The 17899-nt window shown below is 43.7% G+C and overlaps 1 protein-coding gene across 3 annotated transcripts; it reads right to left on the reverse strand.

The window, feature by feature from the left end:
• Nucleotides 1–663: 663 nt before the first annotated feature.
• Nucleotides 664–15611, reverse strand: BID (BH3 interacting domain death agonist; the record flags this gene model as incomplete). Of its 3 annotated transcripts, XM_083402482.1 has the most annotated exons (6): nt 15107–15601; nt 6222–6284; nt 5022–5208; nt 3978–4126; nt 2192–2404; nt 664–1312 (listed from the first exon to the last, which is right to left on the reverse strand). In XM_083402482.1, the coding sequence occupies exons 2-6, from the start codon at nt 6228–6230 to the stop codon at nt 1307–1309; spliced, it is 564 nt and encodes a 187-aa protein (XP_083258608.1). In that variant the 5' UTR covers nt 6231–6284; nt 15107–15601. The 3 variants fall into 3 exon arrangements, with proteins under 3 accessions (XP_083258608.1, XP_083258607.1, XP_083258606.1); XM_083402481.1 differs by lacking the exon at nt 664–1312 and having other exon boundaries at nt 2183–2404; nt 6222–6280; nt 15107–15611; XM_083402480.1 differs by lacking the exon at nt 664–1312 and having other exon boundaries at nt 2183–2404; nt 15107–15608.
• Between the last annotated feature and the right edge of the window lie 2288 nt (nt 15612–17899).

Here is a 17899-nt window from a genome sequence, read left to right on the forward strand (position 1 = left end):
GGGCTCTAACCCCCGCCCCATACATACTCCTCATGTGGAATACACATTTCCAAAATTCCAAATTAGTCCATAGTTGAACTACATTTTACTTTTTTCCAAGTCAAGTAAATTTGGCTAAAATTGAAAACTATTAAGGCAGTACTCCCACATACACCCTGTGTACACTTTCTCAACCCTTAATGCTGAATCAAAATTTTATTCAGGATTATAGGGTGTGGTCCAATAGGGTGGGGGGACACACCTTTTCAAATTTAGCTGGTGGTGTAAGGAGAAGGCCAGCAATCCACACACATAAACACCCCCCCCCCCCCGCTTGCAACTATGTCAAGAGATTTATAAAGCGATACCAACAGCTGGCAAGTTTACAAAGAAAGAGCCCAGGGCTACCTAATCTATTATGAGCTGGATATTCCCAAGTGCAAATAAAACACTTGCATGACAGAGCAGAACCCACCAATCAAGCAACCTTAAGGGATTTTTATTGGACATCACAAGGCAGCTTCATTTAAAGCAAGAGTGGGTGACCTGTGGCCACAGCATTCCTACTCATTTGGGCTTGTTGGGTGGCACTGATGAGTCCAGAAACACATGCTACCAGGGCAACAGGTTAACCACCTCTGCTGTAAAATTTGCTGCCTAATGTAAAAAGAAAACAGGAAACAATTTTCATTTTTGAAATTTTACAAACAGCAACACAACTACATATATCAACTACTCGAATTAACAATGATCTGCTAAAAACTGGACAACACCTGGCTCTTTAGAGCCAGTTTCCAAGACAACTGGAAAGATGAAGCTGCTCCAAGGCTAGGTACCATGGGGCAATAGCAGCATACATAGCCAGCACTGTTCCCCCAAGCTAAGTTTTTTTTCACATTAGTGCAATTCCTTTCACTGATGCTCAAGAGTGATGTCCTTAGATGGGTTGGAGCACCTGCTATTGCTCATTAAGGCTTTGTAGTTTTATAAGTGATCCCAAACACTCCAATCCAGTTGGCAACTGGCAGAACAGAACATCTACCCTTTGCTCCAAGCTTGTCATTTGCAAGGAATGACGGACTGCTCCCGCCATGACCCCAAGAAAAATAGCCACTTGCCTCCTGAGATGTAGAGCAGGACCAAGTATTTCAAGTAGAAAAAAAATGTCATTCATAATTCATACTTTAAAGCAAGGTAAGCAGCACAATGGAACTAATTACTATTGGTAAAAATTGCAGGCAAAGCTTAAAACAGTTCCTTATAACTGTTTCCTGGTTTAAAAAAAAAAAAAGATTTCTTAAAGGTAGACATGTTGTGTTCCCTTCATTCACCTCTAGAAGAGAAAGAAAAGGGAGTTATGTTCAGTACACTACAGTTATATTCAATGGTCCACATATTTAGGTATTTCCCAAACAAGTGAACGCCAAAAGGCTTTTTCTTTCATACACGCCCTGCATGTATTATTATTATTATTATTATTATTATTATTATTATTATTAATAATAATTTATTCTTTATACCCCGCCCATCTGGCTGGGTTTCCCCAGCCCATCCTTTAGGGTCCAACTGAAGGCAGGTTCACAAGTCAGAATATTGCCAACATGGCATCTCTGGACACACATGTGCCTGCAGCAGCCTTCCCTGACTCCTCCCTGCTACAACTGAAATCTTGCAGTTGATGAAACAAGCTTCAGGGGTCTCTCTCTGTGTTGCTAACCATGTTTTCTCTGGTTTGCAAGCCCCCCAAATTTGGTGGAGTTAGGTTAACACACCAAACAGAGTCAAAAATGCTCAATTTCCTCATCCTAACAGAGGAAGCGTAAGGAACTTCAGGCCCTCGGGATTCCCCCCAGTCCATTTCCCCTGTGGCCCCCCCTGTGCACCCTCAAGTCCTCCTGTCTGGCTGGAATGTGTCACTTGAACTGCAGTGACTGCCTCTTGCATGTGAGGATGCAAGATGGGGAGACTGTATAGAAGTCATGCCCCATTGTTTTGTCTCTGGCCACAAGCAGCACCACTTGCACATGGGCCCCAGTTGTGCATCCTATTCACACATGATGTAAAATCAGGGACCCAACAAACTCCTTTCCTACAACATTTCACACGGCTTCAATAACCACTCCTTTTCCCCCTAACTTCCAAAGTAGGGCTGAATTATTCACTGGGCATGGAGATAATTAAATAGCAACATCTGGATTTTATTTTATATCACCTCAGGTTCCAAGTTGTTCACATAATCACGGAGGTTCTGGTTGATGTAGTTCACGGTTGTGCTGAACACTTGTTGTAGAAGAGATGGCATAGTGTTTGCTACTTTTTTGGCTAAAACCATAGCTACCACCAGCATGGCTCTCTCCTGCTCCATTTCCAAAGGCATCCTTCGCACAACTTCCTTCACTACTTGAGACAGGTGATTAGTTATTGCCTAAAAAAAGAGAGGAAAAATGTACCTCTTTGAAATGCTGCCCTTCTGTTCCTCTCTCCTCCAATCCCTCACAAATAAAACCTATTTTCTCTTTCCGCTTGTCCCCACACACCACAAGGCATTTGGCGGATCTTTGTTTTGCTCCTTTGCTGTTTATATTACAATAGTTCCAAACATCAAAGTTCAGTGTAACAATCATTAACATCCACCAATGATAGATTAATTAAATTTTTTTCTAAATTATACATGGGTTCAGTTATGTATGGATTTCAAAATTTAGCAATCCAACAGTATTTCAATAGCAAAGTAACTCCTCAAAGAAGACAAAATACTTTTAGATTATAATTTGCAGGTGTCAACTGTTTATAGGCCTTCACCACTGAAGCTTGAGTGGCATTAAGTTGCATTCTACTTTTTTATAATCATGCATTGGCCACCCACTTTAAAATAATGGCAGCCTTCTCCATTTATAGCCATGTTTCTGGTGAGTAACCTAATGCAATTTATTGTGGGGGAGATCAAAATGGAAATACACCTTCTACATAAATGAAAGCAACTAACCCCGCCCCCGGCCAAATGAACCACAACACTTGGGGCAATTTTGCTTTGCTTGCTCCACACCTCCAACATCTGTTGTTAGTAGGCACTCCTTTGCTTAACGGACAAGTAATTCCTTTTAAAACAATTCTCACCAATAGATGAAAAAACAACGGCTGTACCTCTTCCATGTTTTAAATTTTCTTTAAAACATGCTCCCACCACAACAGAAGTACTATTACAGATTACAGTCACAGAATCAAGATTCTCCTCCAATGAAAAATGATGTTCTGTTTGTAAGGTTGTGCCTGCTTCATCACACATATGGGGAGGCTGCTTTTATGAGAACACCCTCGACATAAATATAATGGAAGTCTGGTGACATAGCTCAGTTGGCAGAGCATGAGACTCTTAATCTCAGGGATGTAGGTTCAAGCCCCATGTTGGAAAAAAAGATTCCTGCTTTGCAGGGGGTTGGGCTAGATGACCCTCATGGTCCCTTCCAACTCTATAATTCTATGATTCTACCTTCTAGGGGGAGGGACTTTTATCACCCCAAGGGAAGCAGTGGGAGCAAGCCTTGGACTCGCCTGCTTCGTGGAACACTGTTGTGCCCCAATGCCAATTTTGCAGCTAAGTTGGCTGCAAGAATACAAGTCTAGCCTGTTGTTGGTGGACAGAAATTTCAGCTATGGAAATGAAGCTGAATGCCTTGTTGTCCTCTGTCCAAGAAGACGACATATCCCGGCGTTCCTGAAGTAGAAATTACTGCCTTTTAGCTCATGAGATTGTAAGAGAATCCACAGCAAAACATGCCTGAACTCTCTCTTCCAACTCCAATTTTATGTTCCTCAGTCCCAACAGTAAAGCTGAAGTAATTATTATGCATCCCATTCACCAAGTCACCTCTGCAACAGAAGCATGGACTTTGCAAGGGTTCCCAGAAAAACCGCACAGCAGTTATTTGGATCCAGGATTTCACTTATCATGGTAGATGAAACTGAAGTAAGCCTTAGATTTCATTCCTCTCAATCACCTCTTTGGACATGTTCCCCTCTATAAACTGCCGCACAAGATTCTGTATGAGCGATGGGTCAATCTCGGCAGCCAGCTGATCTCCGATTTCAGCCAGCTGAGCTCCAATAATCCGGAAAATTTCCTCTTCATCTGAATTTGGATATATGACTGAAAAAAAGATTAAACAGAATGGAATTCTGTGCTCACTCTTCCTCTCTGAACTTCCAGGGCCTACTGAAGGCTTTTTTTATTCCAGCAGGCATTTTAACTGATGTTTCGTTTTTTTAGTGAAAACTAGTTGTTATTTTTTGTATTGCACCTTTGAAGAAAAAAAAATCACTGAAAGACTACTGTAGCTAAGTGGTATATAAATTGTTCAAATAAATAAGGGGCATATCCACACCACATAGGTAAAGCACTACCCAGCACTCATTTAAAGCAGGACTTCCCCTAAAGAATCCCGAGAACTGTAGTTTCTCACTCACAGGGCCCTTTACAAACTACAATTCCCTAGATTCTTTGGGGGAAGTCATGTGTTTTAAAAGTGCACTGGATGTGCCCAAGGTTGAAGTTAGGTTCCAAACAGACAGCTGAGGAGGACAGCTCAGAGGATTTGCTACAAGTGTCCACCGTAGCATGGTGGTTAGAGCATTGAATTTATGGCCAGGGTTCAAATCCCTGCCACAAAGCTTGCTAGGAAACCTTAGGGCAGCCACTGCCTCTCAGCCTAATCTACATCACAGGGCTACTGAGAGAATTATGTGTGCAAGGGGTACACTGCTCTGAGCTGCTTGCAGAAAAGCCAGGATAATAATGTACATTTTTGCATGTGTGCTTTTAAATGGCCTTAACTGTTTGCAGAGCTATTTTTAATAGTTTTATTTATTTAACTGTTCTTAAAATATTTATATTTATTGCATATTTGTAGTTCTGTCTGTTTAAATTCATGCTGCACTGAGGGAAAAGCCAGGGTATCAAACCTGGGTATCAAACAAACAAACAAACAAACAAACAAACAAACAAACAGACAAACAAACTTGTTTGCTCAAGATAAAATACCTACTGTCCTCAGGTTGCCCAAATCTGTTGCCATCTGTCTGAAGCTCCTCATCATCGTCCTGCTCTGAAACCAATTGTTTTTTCAAAGCAAAAAGCTCTGAAGCAAAAGCACAGTCGGAAGACTTCTCCAGGAAGGAGTAGAGGAGAATATTGGTTAGCTGTGCCTCCTGAAAGGGGCTATTATAATCACCCTATAATGGGGGGGGGGGGGGAGAAACAGAACAGGTATTATTTATGATAAACAAGCATGCAGCCAACTTCATTTAATGCTTATTTAAAAATATTTATAATAGCAGTTCTAGTGCATGAAATCCTTTATCATCTTAATCCAGGGGTTATGCATATCTATAATCTTACCCTGTGAAACTGGAGAATATCAGTTTATATTTAAATACAAAAAAGGGGAAGTTAGCAGCTCTTAAGATACTAAAAATACCAGGCACTGTCAAACTCTCCAGAGTGAGACCCAAGTATGGTTTCTAGTGTCCCAGGGGCAGTTATTTTGTAACTCTGTTGTAGTGCATTTCTTTTTCAACTCTGCCCTTGTCTTCGAATCAGCATCATACCATTGCTAATAAGGCGATCTTGGCATCTTTTAATTCACACTTGATGTCTGCAAAATGAGATTAAGGACCAGCCTGACTGAGCCTTGTGCCAGCATTAGCTTTCGTGGACTACAGTCCATTTCATCAGCCGATGTCTGTGGAAGTTTATGCTATAATAAACCGGCCAGTCTTTTAGGGTGCCACAAGCCTCTTTGCCGTTTTTTGTCGCAACAGACTAACACGGCTACTCTTCTGGAAATGGTCCCTCTTAGTTGAGCATGCACAATCAAAGCCAGATATCGGGAATGAATTCTCAAGTGATTCTGAGCTAGAGCTACCTTAAAAGGGCAGTGCTTTCCACAAGAAACACTTATCTAAACATATGGGATCTGTGCTTGTGCACTGCAGCAATTTGTAAACTTTGAGAACTTGGAAGAGACGGGGACCACCACTCCTAAGCAGGGATTCCCTATGTCTCTACATGGCTCGGGGGTGAGCGAGAGCCACAGCTTGCTCCTAACTTTGTTCTGCTGAACACTTTTAGGGGGAAAGGGGGTAGGGGCTTCTAGAAAAGGTGACTCAAAAATAACTTTTCTTGGAGAAACAACTCAACATTTCTTCAGACAATACAATTATTTGAAAATAATTTTTGATCCAACCTGGTCCATCGTTGATGCTGAAGCCAGGTTACTCGTAATCTTCGGAAATCACAGGGCTTCTACCTGCAAAAGAAGAATTGTGTGTGATTTCTTTTCATCTCTTGGTTAATTCTCTCTCTGCAGCTCAAGCTGGCCAGTATATGCCCAGCAATTACCATCTGAAGAACACAGAGGCCTCCTTGACAGCTATTTCACACCAGAATTTTATATAATTCTGCAGACTGGGGGAAAGGTCAGAACTTCTCAAGATATTTTATTTGCATATATTGCTACTGGTGTTTTCGCTGATGATGAATGGGTTTTATTAATATGTATTTATTTGACACTTCACTGTGTGAGGGGATGGTCCCTGCTGCATTGAAACAGGCAGTGATGCAACAGTTCCTGAAGAAACCAGCTCTGGACTGGAACAACTATTGACCAGTTGCAAATACTCCTTTTGGGGGAAGGTAGTGAAGAGGTCTGTGGTGGGGCAGGTGCAAGCATTCTCTGAGGACCTTTGCAGACAGGGGGAGTGCAACATTGCTCCAGCTTCTTGATGTCTCGTCAGCATCCTCCTGGACGGGCTCCAGGGAATGGAAATTGGGGGCTTCAATCGTACTTCAGGACCGAGTCCAGAGAGTAGCATCGGGAGAGTGCCTTTTGGCCTCCTGGCAGCTACGCCACAGGGGACTCTCTTATCTCCAGTGCTATTTAATATCTACATGAAGCCATTGGGAGTGGTCATTAGGACTTTCGGGGCAAGGTGCCGTCAGTGTGCCGATCACACTCAACCATATTTCTCCATAACATCTGAATCAGGAAAGGCTGTGCAGTCCCTGGGACGCTGCCTGGATGCAGCGGTGAAAATGATGAGGAAAATCATTCTCAAAAAAGGAAATGGCCCAGGACTCAGTTGTAAAAAGTTAAGGGCTTTCAGGTAGCAGAGCCCAAGGCTGGCGGGGGGGGGGGGGGGAGACGGAGGAACCAATACCGGGATAGATGGACCAATGGTAAGGAAATGCTGGGAATGATTTACTCTGCCCCACCCCTGCTATCAGGAACCCCAAAGCTTTTCATCTCCAAACTACAACACCTTGGGCTGGCTTAATTAATATATCTGCACGCTCCCTTTCATGCATAATTTCCAGATGCTCAATGCAGCCGCACAACTAAGTCACTGATATTACATGGGATGGAAATGTTTTCAATGATTTATTTTTGAATGGAAAATACCTTGAATTATTATTATCCATAAAAATGTTTTTTCAGGTTGATCACTGCTAGGGGATGTATGGCAACGTAACAAATAAACCAGCCACAGGCAAACTTGGCCCTACAGATGTTTTGGGATTACAATTCCCATCATCCCTGGCCACAAGTCCTGTTAGCTAGGGATCATGGGAGTTGTAGTCCCAAAACATCTGGAGGGCCGAGTTTGCCTATGCCTGAAATAAACAGCTTTTTCACAAGCTAAAATTAGTGTTAGTAGGCCTCAGCACTTTCCTTTTCTCCCCACTTAAATTGTAACAATGAAAATCAATGCCTGTAGTCAAGCTGTCATGAGCTTACCTACTTCCATGTGCTCAAGTTAAAATAATTTCCAAGCAACACTCCAAGTTTGTTTGAATTTAATTTAAATATATATGCAGGGCATTCCTATCTATATTTACTACCCAGGTAGGTGATAACTTCCACACTGGATTATTGCACTTTTTTTTTCTTTTACCATCCCACAATGTCTGCCTGCACACTCCGCTGCAAGTCTTGCTGCTCTTTGCCTAAGCAGTTTAAGCACAATTAAGCCTAGCTCAGACAAGGAGAATGAAAGCAGAGTACGAAGGAAGTGGGGAAGCTGAACAATAAACTCCAAAGGGGAAACCTCAAAGGAATAGGAAATCACTAAGACAGACCAAATTGTTTTAACCTGGCAATAAAAACCACAGGAAATAAGTATCGGTCTGCGGCTCCGGCTCCAATTATCCACTAACAACTGGAAATGTATTCTTATTATTATAACCAGTTTACGGCCTGCCTGCCCACCACCCCAAGTCCCAGCGTGGGTTGCAACAACTAAAGCACCATGTTAAATACAGTTTAAAGCCACTTACAACCATAGAAGGTGGGTCCAAAAAGCATACATCTCAGGTGTCAAAAGCCAAGGAGAGAGGTGTGTCACTTATCACCTACTGCAAGCGACCAGTGGCTGCCCTGATGTACAACTATCAGTCATGGTGGCTACAACCTCTCCACACCTGCCTTAAGTAAAGCAAGCAGCAATACTGTTGCTAAGGTATGGCTGCCACACAATCTATGTGACTGTTTTATACATGCTTTTAATATACTGTAAATCCCCTTGGGATGCTCCATGGGAAGCAAGTATAAATGAATTATTACTCCTACTACGAGTTCCCAGTCCAAAACCCAGGCTGCATATATTAATCTATGGCAATATTGTAGATTCTGTGCTTCACAGAGCCTGCAGTGAACTTTAAATGAAGCTTTAAAGTTCAAAGCTTTGGTAAATCTGTTTGTTTTAATTTTTGCATGCGGGGGCAATCACAAAACGTATTATGTTGTACAAAAATTAGGAGCAATCCTATACTGAATGCAACGTGTGCAGAGAAAATGTTGGTCAAGTATGAGAAAAAAGCTTAATTGCTTAAATGGAGATAACAGAACCTATGTAACCGAACTATAAAATGATTGCAATGTTTACTGGTGCCACCTAGGGATTGCCACCAAACTTCCAATACAAAACAGTGCAGACATTTGTCAGAACTGGGAAAGTGAAATAGCTTTAGTTGCAAAGGTTGCAAAATACACCAATGTATTTAATTCATAGATTGGCAAGGGGATACAAAAAACCCCAACTTTTTGTGGGGGGAGAGAAGGCACAATAAACATTCAGAAATCAAATTTATATAAAGCTCCACTAAAGGAAAGATGCCAAAGAAACTGAATTTTCAAAATACAAGGGAAGATAAATGCCTTTGCATTATTGATTCATTCATCCCACACTTTTGACTACACTTCTCCATCACTTTCCCAACTACAAAAAGTCACTTCCTTTTTTAAAAGTAGACCTGTTGCACTAGGGCGACTACTTTAACTGCTGAAACCTCAGGAAAAAATTCAACACTGTTTAAAGAGAAATGTTCCATCAGCACAAGCAGTTCAGCCTGTCAGATGGAATAACTTATTTTTCGCTCTATAAGACGCATCAGACCACAAGACTGGTTTCTGGAGGAGGAAAACAAAACAAAACAAAATATTCTGAATCTCAGAAGCCAGAACAGCAAGAGGGATCGCTGCGCAGTGAAAGCAGCAATCCCTCTTGCTGTTCTGGCTTCTGGGATAGCTGCGCAGCCTGCATTCACTCCATAAGATGCACACACATTTCCCCTTACTTTTGCTGTTCTGGCTTCTGTGATAGCTGCACAGCCTGCATTCACTCCATAAGATGCACACACATTTCCCCTTACTTTTTAGGAGGAAAAAAGTGAGTGCAAGCAGAAATCCGGGGGGGGGGGGGGGGCTTCTGCTGATGGGACACATTAGGTGAATCTCACCCTAAACTTTCTGGTATGCGCTTGAATTGCCAAGTAAAGATATGAAGGGTGTCAATCATACAAGGACAACAGTCATCATAATATCATCGTCACAGCCATGAAAAAACATATGTTCAAGTCAACAACCTAAAAAAATGACTCATGTTGCAAAGGTCATATTTATTAAGGAAGTAGCTGTCAGCATCAAATTCTCAGCTCCCAAGTTCTAGGAAACACAAAACATTCTATTTCCGGAAGCAGGAGTGAATGACAGTAGTTCTCTAGGTGGACTTTTTTTCTCAGTTGAAAAGCAGAATACTAGCTGGCATCTATTAATATTGGATGTGCTCCCTTTTAAATTTTTTGCTTTGTAGGCAAATATTTACATTGATTGCTTGCTCACCTCAAACTCCAATAGTAAGAGGTCTTTGGTGATAATACCCCTTAATTCCTTTAGTTGGGTATGATTCTTTTATTTTATTTTTAGCAGTTCCCATTGTCTGTTCAAGTTTCCAGCTGCTAAGTATCTGGGATGTAGGTTTGACAAGAGCCCTTTTTATTCCTGTTGCTTGTGGGAATGATCTTGCACCTCTAGCAGAGTTTGAAATTTCCCATATGCCAGGCTCATTTTTCACCTGGGTATCGGTCACTTGTGACCAAGTGAAGCTAGGAGCCAGCATGGCGTCTGACGTCTTCACCATCTGGAGGCGCATGTCTGAGGATCCTTGGCTCTTGCCTGTTTTCACACACTAACAACACATCCTGTAGAATTCCGTCCGTGATACTTTATCTGCACAATGAGAATGAAATCCAGGAACCCAAGAGTTGCACAGTGGTACCTCGGGTTACATACGCTTCAGGTTACAGACTCCGCTAACCCAGAAGTAGTGCTTCAAGTTAAGAACTTTGCTTCAGGATGAGAACAGAAATCGTGCTCCGGTGGCGCAGCAGCAGCAGGAGGCCCCATTAGCTAAAGTGGTGCTTCAGGTTAAGAACAGTTTCAGGTTAAGAACGGACCTCCAGAACGAATTAAGTACTTAACCCGAGGTACCACTGTATTGAAAAATATGCTTTTGAGCTATCTGGCCCCTAAATGGGACTAAACATTCCATTTTGGCAACTGTAACCCTGGTCTAAGGACCCACCTGGGTCCTTATATCTGAGTTTCTAACACTGACTCTAGAGTGTGATTTAGGGGGCTTGCAGTGTTGTATTCATTTATGATTACATTCACAGTGTCTACTCACACGCTCAATAGCACAGAGTTAATTGCTCACAGGAAAGAGACCTACCCATGTGAACCACTGACTGAAGCCTGCCAAATGCGGGGAGGTGTTTTCGCAGTGGACAGACAGCCTGAACAGCTCACGTGCTGCCAACTTGCAAAACTTTTTTTTTTTTGCCTCAGGTAGTTTAATTGTCAGCTGCACACGTAAAGATATCTGGTGGTGGAGAAACAGATAAGAGATATCTGGTGGTGGAGAAACAGATAAGAGAAAACAGATAAGTAGATGCTGAAAAAAGTCTCACTGTTCCAAATGTCACAGAGACCAATCTTATCCAAACCCACAGGAGACTTCAGATATTCAGATGGTAACAGGAGCACACACGTGTGCAAATAATTCACACAAGCACGAAGTTCCTATGGTAAGGTTACCAGATTTTTTTCCAGTGAATCCAGGGACATTTTTTAACTTTGTATGGGGACTGATTTGTAAATCCGGGGACTGTCCCCGGGAATGGCTGGTAACCTTATCCTATGGGTTATGGCCTCTATTCTCACACCCTGGCTCCAGAAGAAGCTTCTTGCAAGACACACCTGCCTCCAACCACAGTGGCAAAAGGGAAATATAATTGAGGCTTCTCAATATACGCAGTGGGTCACTGGCCAAAAAGATTATTATTAATAAAAAGAATAATATTCCAAGGTTGAAGTTAGACCCAAATTCACTTTGGAAAAGGAGGCCATTTCCTCCAATCATGAGCAAACATGAGGAGGTTCTGCTGCAGGGGTGAGCTCGATTTTCCTCACCTTTGCTCTTGTAATTAAACATACAGTCTCCAAATCAAACACAACAGCTCCCTCTCTAGTGCATCAGGCATGGTGTCCACATTGGTTTTTTTTTATTTCAAGTGCCTTATGTGCATGTTTGTTTCATGCTTTAAAATTTGGGGTGGGGGGTGGGGGGGTAGAGGAAGAAAATGTGGCTTTGTGACTAATACAAAGGCCAGACTATCAAAGTGGTAAAAATCTGGCTTCTGCTGAAAACTGCTGGTTTCCTCCAACCAAAATGTGGTGAGGATACTTCCACCGCAGACTGGCTGCAAAAATGATGTACTTCTGCGTGCAAGCTACACTTCTGTGAAACACACTATCAAATCCAAATGCATACAACAATATTATCACGCTCTGAAAAGTGAGCAAACTCAGCACTGTTCAAAGTAGTAACACAAAAGTAGAATACATGCAACCTGAATCAGGTCCAAAACACTTGTGTGTATTCTTCGGCACTTGCCCCTTTAAAATATTAGCAAGGTGGGAGAAATCCTTTCCTAACGCTGCTTACCTGCCATATCACACACTTCAGACCCCAAGCAACCACTTATGGCCTCTATGGTGGATGGGAAAGAAAGGCGGTCGCAGGACCACTCTTCCTATTTCCTTGACAAACCTATTCATCACTGAGGCTTCTGCAGCTGTGTCCCACTTTATCCTAAGGGACTGAATACGACACATGCAATGGCAGCAAGTGAAGCTGGGAAAATGACTAGAACTCCCTTGCCTCCCAGTAATCTTGGCAGGCTCTGAGGTACTTTAGCTACATTCCACATGCAGCTATAGGCAGCTTAGGGAGCTACAGAAATGCTCGTTCCCAACGTTGTCACATTTAGGTGTGACAGAGGACATGAACATTAAGATCAAGCTTGGGCCTAAACATTAAGATGAAGCTTGATATGGAGAAAAAGCTCAGTGTCACCTCCCTCTAGCTGTGTCCCACTTTATCCTAAGGTAAAGTGAGTCACTTGTTGTCATTCATCTCTATGGGTAAAATATAGCACTGCATTCAGGAATGTGATTGTGATGTAATGTCTCACCCCATTCCACTCTTGATGATACAAGGTGGCCCTGCACCACTAGGAATCTGGGGCAGGTGGGAACAAAGTTGAGAGGATGCGTGAGATGAACTGTGCTTCTAATATTCAAGCTCTTCCTACACACGCACATCGCCTGCCACAATAATATTTTTTTTTAAGTTATATAAACAAAACCTAATTTCTCGCTTCTTGTTGTTTGGTCACACTGCACTAGGAATCGAGAACCTGTGGCCCTCCAGATTTTTTTTACATACACTTCAGATTACAGACTCCGCTAACCCAGAAATAGTACCTCGGGTTAAGAACTTTGCTTCAGGATGAGAATAGAAATCGTGCTCCAGCGGCACGGCGGCGGCAAGAGGCCCCATTAGCTAAAGTGGTGCTTCAGGTTCAGAACAGTTTCTGGAACGAATTAAGTACTTAACCCAAGGTACCACTGTAATTACGATTGGAATACAACTGGATTAAATAAGACTTTGGAAGCAGATTTTTTTTTAAAAAAACAAACCTGTAATTCTAGCACGGGGCGGGGGGGGGACGGGACCAAAATTATACAATTGGATATTTGATTTGGAAATTTTGATTTGATATAGATATAATGAGATGTATTTTGGATTTGGAAACTAATAAAAATTATTGTAAAAAAAAAACACAGTTCAATGATGTCTAGAGCTGGGATTCCCATTGGCCCCAAAAAGACCTCACACACCCCTGATAGCACTTGCCACGGCCCCCTGCAACTCCCAATTTTATATATAAGTACATATTAAAGGGGGAGGTTGTATTTATTTTGAGGCACTGCAAATGTTTTTGCTTGTTTTGGGAGAGATCTGAGCATTGTGCGAAATGGGTATTTTTTTCATGCTCATGTCTGTTTCTTAGATTTCCAAATGTGCTTTTGGGCTAGAAAGATTGGGGGCTCCATATCTACAGGATCTGCAGTACATCCTCCAGTCTGCATCTGGCAAATGCAGCCAGGGCACCACAGCCATACAGGGTTCTCCCTCTGGACCCAACCAAGGAAAGTAAACAAGTTGCGGCAGCTGCTGTTTCTGCATCTCCTGGCTGCTCACTTTCCTGCTCCATCCATGCTTGCAGGGAGAAGGGTACTGCAAGCAGGGAGCCTTGCCCCATGAAGGGAGCCCCCAAAGCCCAAGGTCCTGGCTGAGCATGCCACTGTGGGCATCTCTCTAGTAGCCAAAGAGGCCTCTTGTTCCCCCAGCTCGGCCTGCCCAGTCAAGGAGCAGACAAGGCGCCCCAGGCCTGCCCTACCCCTGACCACCATCACAACCACGGTTATTTCCGGACACCCCCAGTGGGGAATTTTTTGGGCAACGTCTGCCTGGGACGTGCGCGTGTCCTGCAAATACCTCCAAATGGGAGGAAAAAAAGGAAAACCGCGCAACAAAACACGAGGCGGGAAACCCAGAAAGAGCAACCGCACCCACCCAATGCTAAAAACAGAATAATAAACCGAATTAATCGGCTGTCCTCTGTCTTTTCATGGCACTTCGAGGAGTCTCCCTCAAAGCGCACACACAAAAGCCCTCAGGAAGGGAAGACCAGACAAGGAGCGAATGCTTTAAGAAAACGGCAAGTTCCCTTCGGCAATACTTTTCAAGCGTAGCTGCGGGCTAATAGTCTTGCCACGGCTATTGAAAACGAAGAGCAACATTTGGAGCAACTACAGTGGTACCTCAGGTTACATACGCTTCAGGTTACAGGCTCTGCTAACCCAGAAATAGTGCTTCAGGTTAAGAACTTTGCTTCAGGATGAGAACAGAAATCGTGCTCCAGCGGCAGCAGGAGGCCCCATTAGCTAAAGTGCTTCAGGTTAAGAACAGTTTCAAATTAAGAACGGACCTCCGGAACGAATTAAGTACTTAACCTGAGGTACCACTGTATATGCTACCGCCACAGAATTGGGTTGCGCACACAGAGAGAGGGAAGAGCCACGAGGAAGCGCCTCCAGAACATCAAGCAAGCGGGTCTCGCCTATGGCTGAACTAGTGAAGGAAGCGCGGGGAGGAGGGGGATTCCAGTCAGTGCCTTCTCAACATTCCCAAGCATTTTTTACCCTCTTTTTAGGCCGGAGATTTTTCGGCGGGGGGTAGAGGGTGAGGGAGGGGGCGCTGCCAACCGGCCGCCAGCAAAGCCCTCCATTGCGACCACACCCACGCGCGCGCGCCGGGGAGAGAGAGACTCTCCAAAGCGGGGCGCGGGGGAGGCTGGAAACCCCGCTTCTCCGAAGCCACTCACCATGCAAAGCGGCTCTGCCCAGCTCAGGTCCCGCCGCCCCGCCGCCTGCTCGCTCGCTCGCTCTCTTTCCTTTTTTCGTCCGCTGCGCTCCGAGCAGCGGATTCGCCACCGCGAGACTGACTTCACTTCCTCCTCGCGCCGCTTTTCGCTGTGCGCTCCTCCCCTCCAAATCCCGCTTTTTAAAGCGACACGGGCCCTTTTCGCGAGCGGGCCTTTCCCACGAGTTGTACCTTGGTCTAGGGAAGAAGTGCTGGCAGCGGGGCGGCGACGGGGATTACACATTTCTGATTCAGCGACGTCCAGCCAAGGCGCTGCTCTGCGCTTCTGAGAACAAGCTTTCCAAGAAGCGATTTGCCCGCCGCGTCCCTTCCAATGCGCCGGGTTATTCGGGGTATGGCGCGCTTCAAGGCAGCCTTCTGATTGCGGGAGCTTTGAACTTCTGGGCCAAGTTTTAAATGCCTGCTGAAGACTTTCCTGCTCCGCCAAGTCTCTGCAGTCAATTAAGAATCCGTCCTTCCACAGTGCTTAACTGATGTCTGCTTTTAACTTCCTTACTGTTTTTATGCTTTATTGTTGTAAACTGCCTTGTTATATTTTTAAATGACATAGTGGTATATAAATTTTTAAATATATGACCAAACATATGATTAATCAGATAATTCTGCATCAGTTTGCATAGTTTATTGCAGTAATGGTGAGGTGGGCCAGAATACCCGTTTTTAGGTGTCACACTCGCAGTTATGGCCAGTGTGGTGTAATGGTTAGAGCAGCCTTCCTGAACTTGAGGCTATCCAAAAGTTTTGGACTCTGCAACCAACATGGCCAGTGGTCAAGGAGAATGGGAGCTATAGTCCAGCAACATCCAGTGGGCACCAAGACATGGGGAAGTCTGGGTTAGACTAGGCCTAAGGAGACCCAGGTTAAAATCCCCACTAAGGCATGAAGCCAACTGGAAGACTTTGGGCCAGATGCCATCTTTCAGCCTAACCTACCGTACAGGGCTGTTGTGAGGATAAAATGGGGAGGAGACTCACATATACCATCTTCCGCTTCTTTGGAGGGGGCACAGGAAGTAAATGGCTAATGACGGGGTGGGTGGGGTAAACTTCCCCCCTTTTTGTCAGTGGATTGCATTTTATTGATTTATAAGTTTTATAAACTGCCTGAAGGACTTTGTTGATGGACAGAATAAAAATGGCATAAATAAATACTTTGAAAATAAACGAATGTTCACACAAAGCAATATATCGGAAGAGGCATTCCCTCCAAGGTGTGACATAATAATAATAATAATAATGAAACTCTTCTAATGCAACAGCTGTCACCCACAGACTTCGAAGTAGCAGCAAGTTACTTTAAAAATGCCCAAAGTTGGCCTGCCATGCCTTATACTTTAACGCTATCTGCTCTGGAAACTTACTTTGAAAACAGTTCTAAAAATTGCAATGAAACTGCCTGAATCATTGCAGCAGGCAAGCAAGGTGGGAGTGCTAATTTGCAAAACGATGAGGCAGCCAGTGTTTTGGAGGCAGGAAGGTAGGGAAGGAAGGAGTGTGTGAAATATGCCTGTGCATCCTCAGCTATCCTTCTGCCCTCAGGTGACAGTGGCAACACTGGCATCACCAATGTAGAACTAGGATTTAAATGCCTCTCCAGTTGGGTATTGTACACGGAAAACACCAAAATATGTTGTGAGGCTGAGAAGAAGCAGATCGCTTAAAGCGACCTGTTGAGTTGATGGCAGATAAGAGATTTGACTTGCTGGCTTGTTCAGTTTGCAACCCTGTGCAGACTTACATGGGAGTAAGTTAGACCTGATCTCTGTTCATGTGATTGCTAAGGAAATGAAGCACCCTGCAGATGTTCTCTAGAGAACACATGCAGAGTGAGAGTCTGGTGCTTCCTTATAATGGGTGCATTGGCTGTGGGCTCAGCTGTTTTAGCCAATGCTGTTTTCCCTTCCTGAAGACGGGCAGGTGTGGGCTCAGTGGGGAAGAATTTGGGAATTCCCCTGCTGAACAGGTGAGCTGGGACACTGGGGGAATCCTCTGTTTCTGCCCAACTGAAAGAATGAAACGTCTTTAAAAAGTAATGCAAGGAGGTGCTTTCCTCACTGACTCATACTATGTCTCGTGGTGCTGCAGGAGCATGCAATTGTTATGCTGCGTTCCCAAGACTGCCGCACATGAAAAAGGTGCTATCGATGGATGTGTGCCTCTGGAGAGGTGGGTAGAGAGAGTTGCCACCTCTTCTCTAAAGTCACAGTTGTCAAAGTGTGCAAGGAAGTGCAAGATGGACCCCAAGGTAGGGACAAAAAACAAAAGCAGGAAGAGAGTTCTGCTTACCGATAATAGGTTTCTGCTTGTCTTTCTGCTTTTATCAAAGGAAGCCCCTTTTCTGAAGAACTAATAAAGTGACATATAAAGTTTTTTTGCAGTGTCTACATGACATACTTGCCATCAAAATGACAGCCTGTACTCCCCACCTCCCACATTTAATCTGAATTTACTCTTCCCAGGGTGGGAATGGGGGAATCCAGTAAGTTAAAAAACAACAACCCTGCTGCTAGCAACTTATTTATGATATCTAAATGAACAATTTGCAGTATTAAGCCTCCATCTGAAAGCATCCTGATACTGCATATGTAATTATAAAAGGATCGGGAGGGGGGGTGAATCCTTTTAGGCAGGTTCTAGATCTGGCATTCAAAGCAGTTGCCCTAATGGTTTCTTATCTCTGCTAAGGAGAAAAAGTAGGTCTTTCAAATATACCCCTTAGTTTAATAAATCATGA

Source organism: Podarcis tiliguerta (genome assembly GCF_965153285.1).
Source record: "Podarcis tiliguerta genome assembly, chromosome: 10".
NCBI classification, from domain to species: domain Eukaryota; kingdom Metazoa; phylum Chordata; class Lepidosauria; order Squamata; family Lacertidae; genus Podarcis; species Podarcis tiliguerta.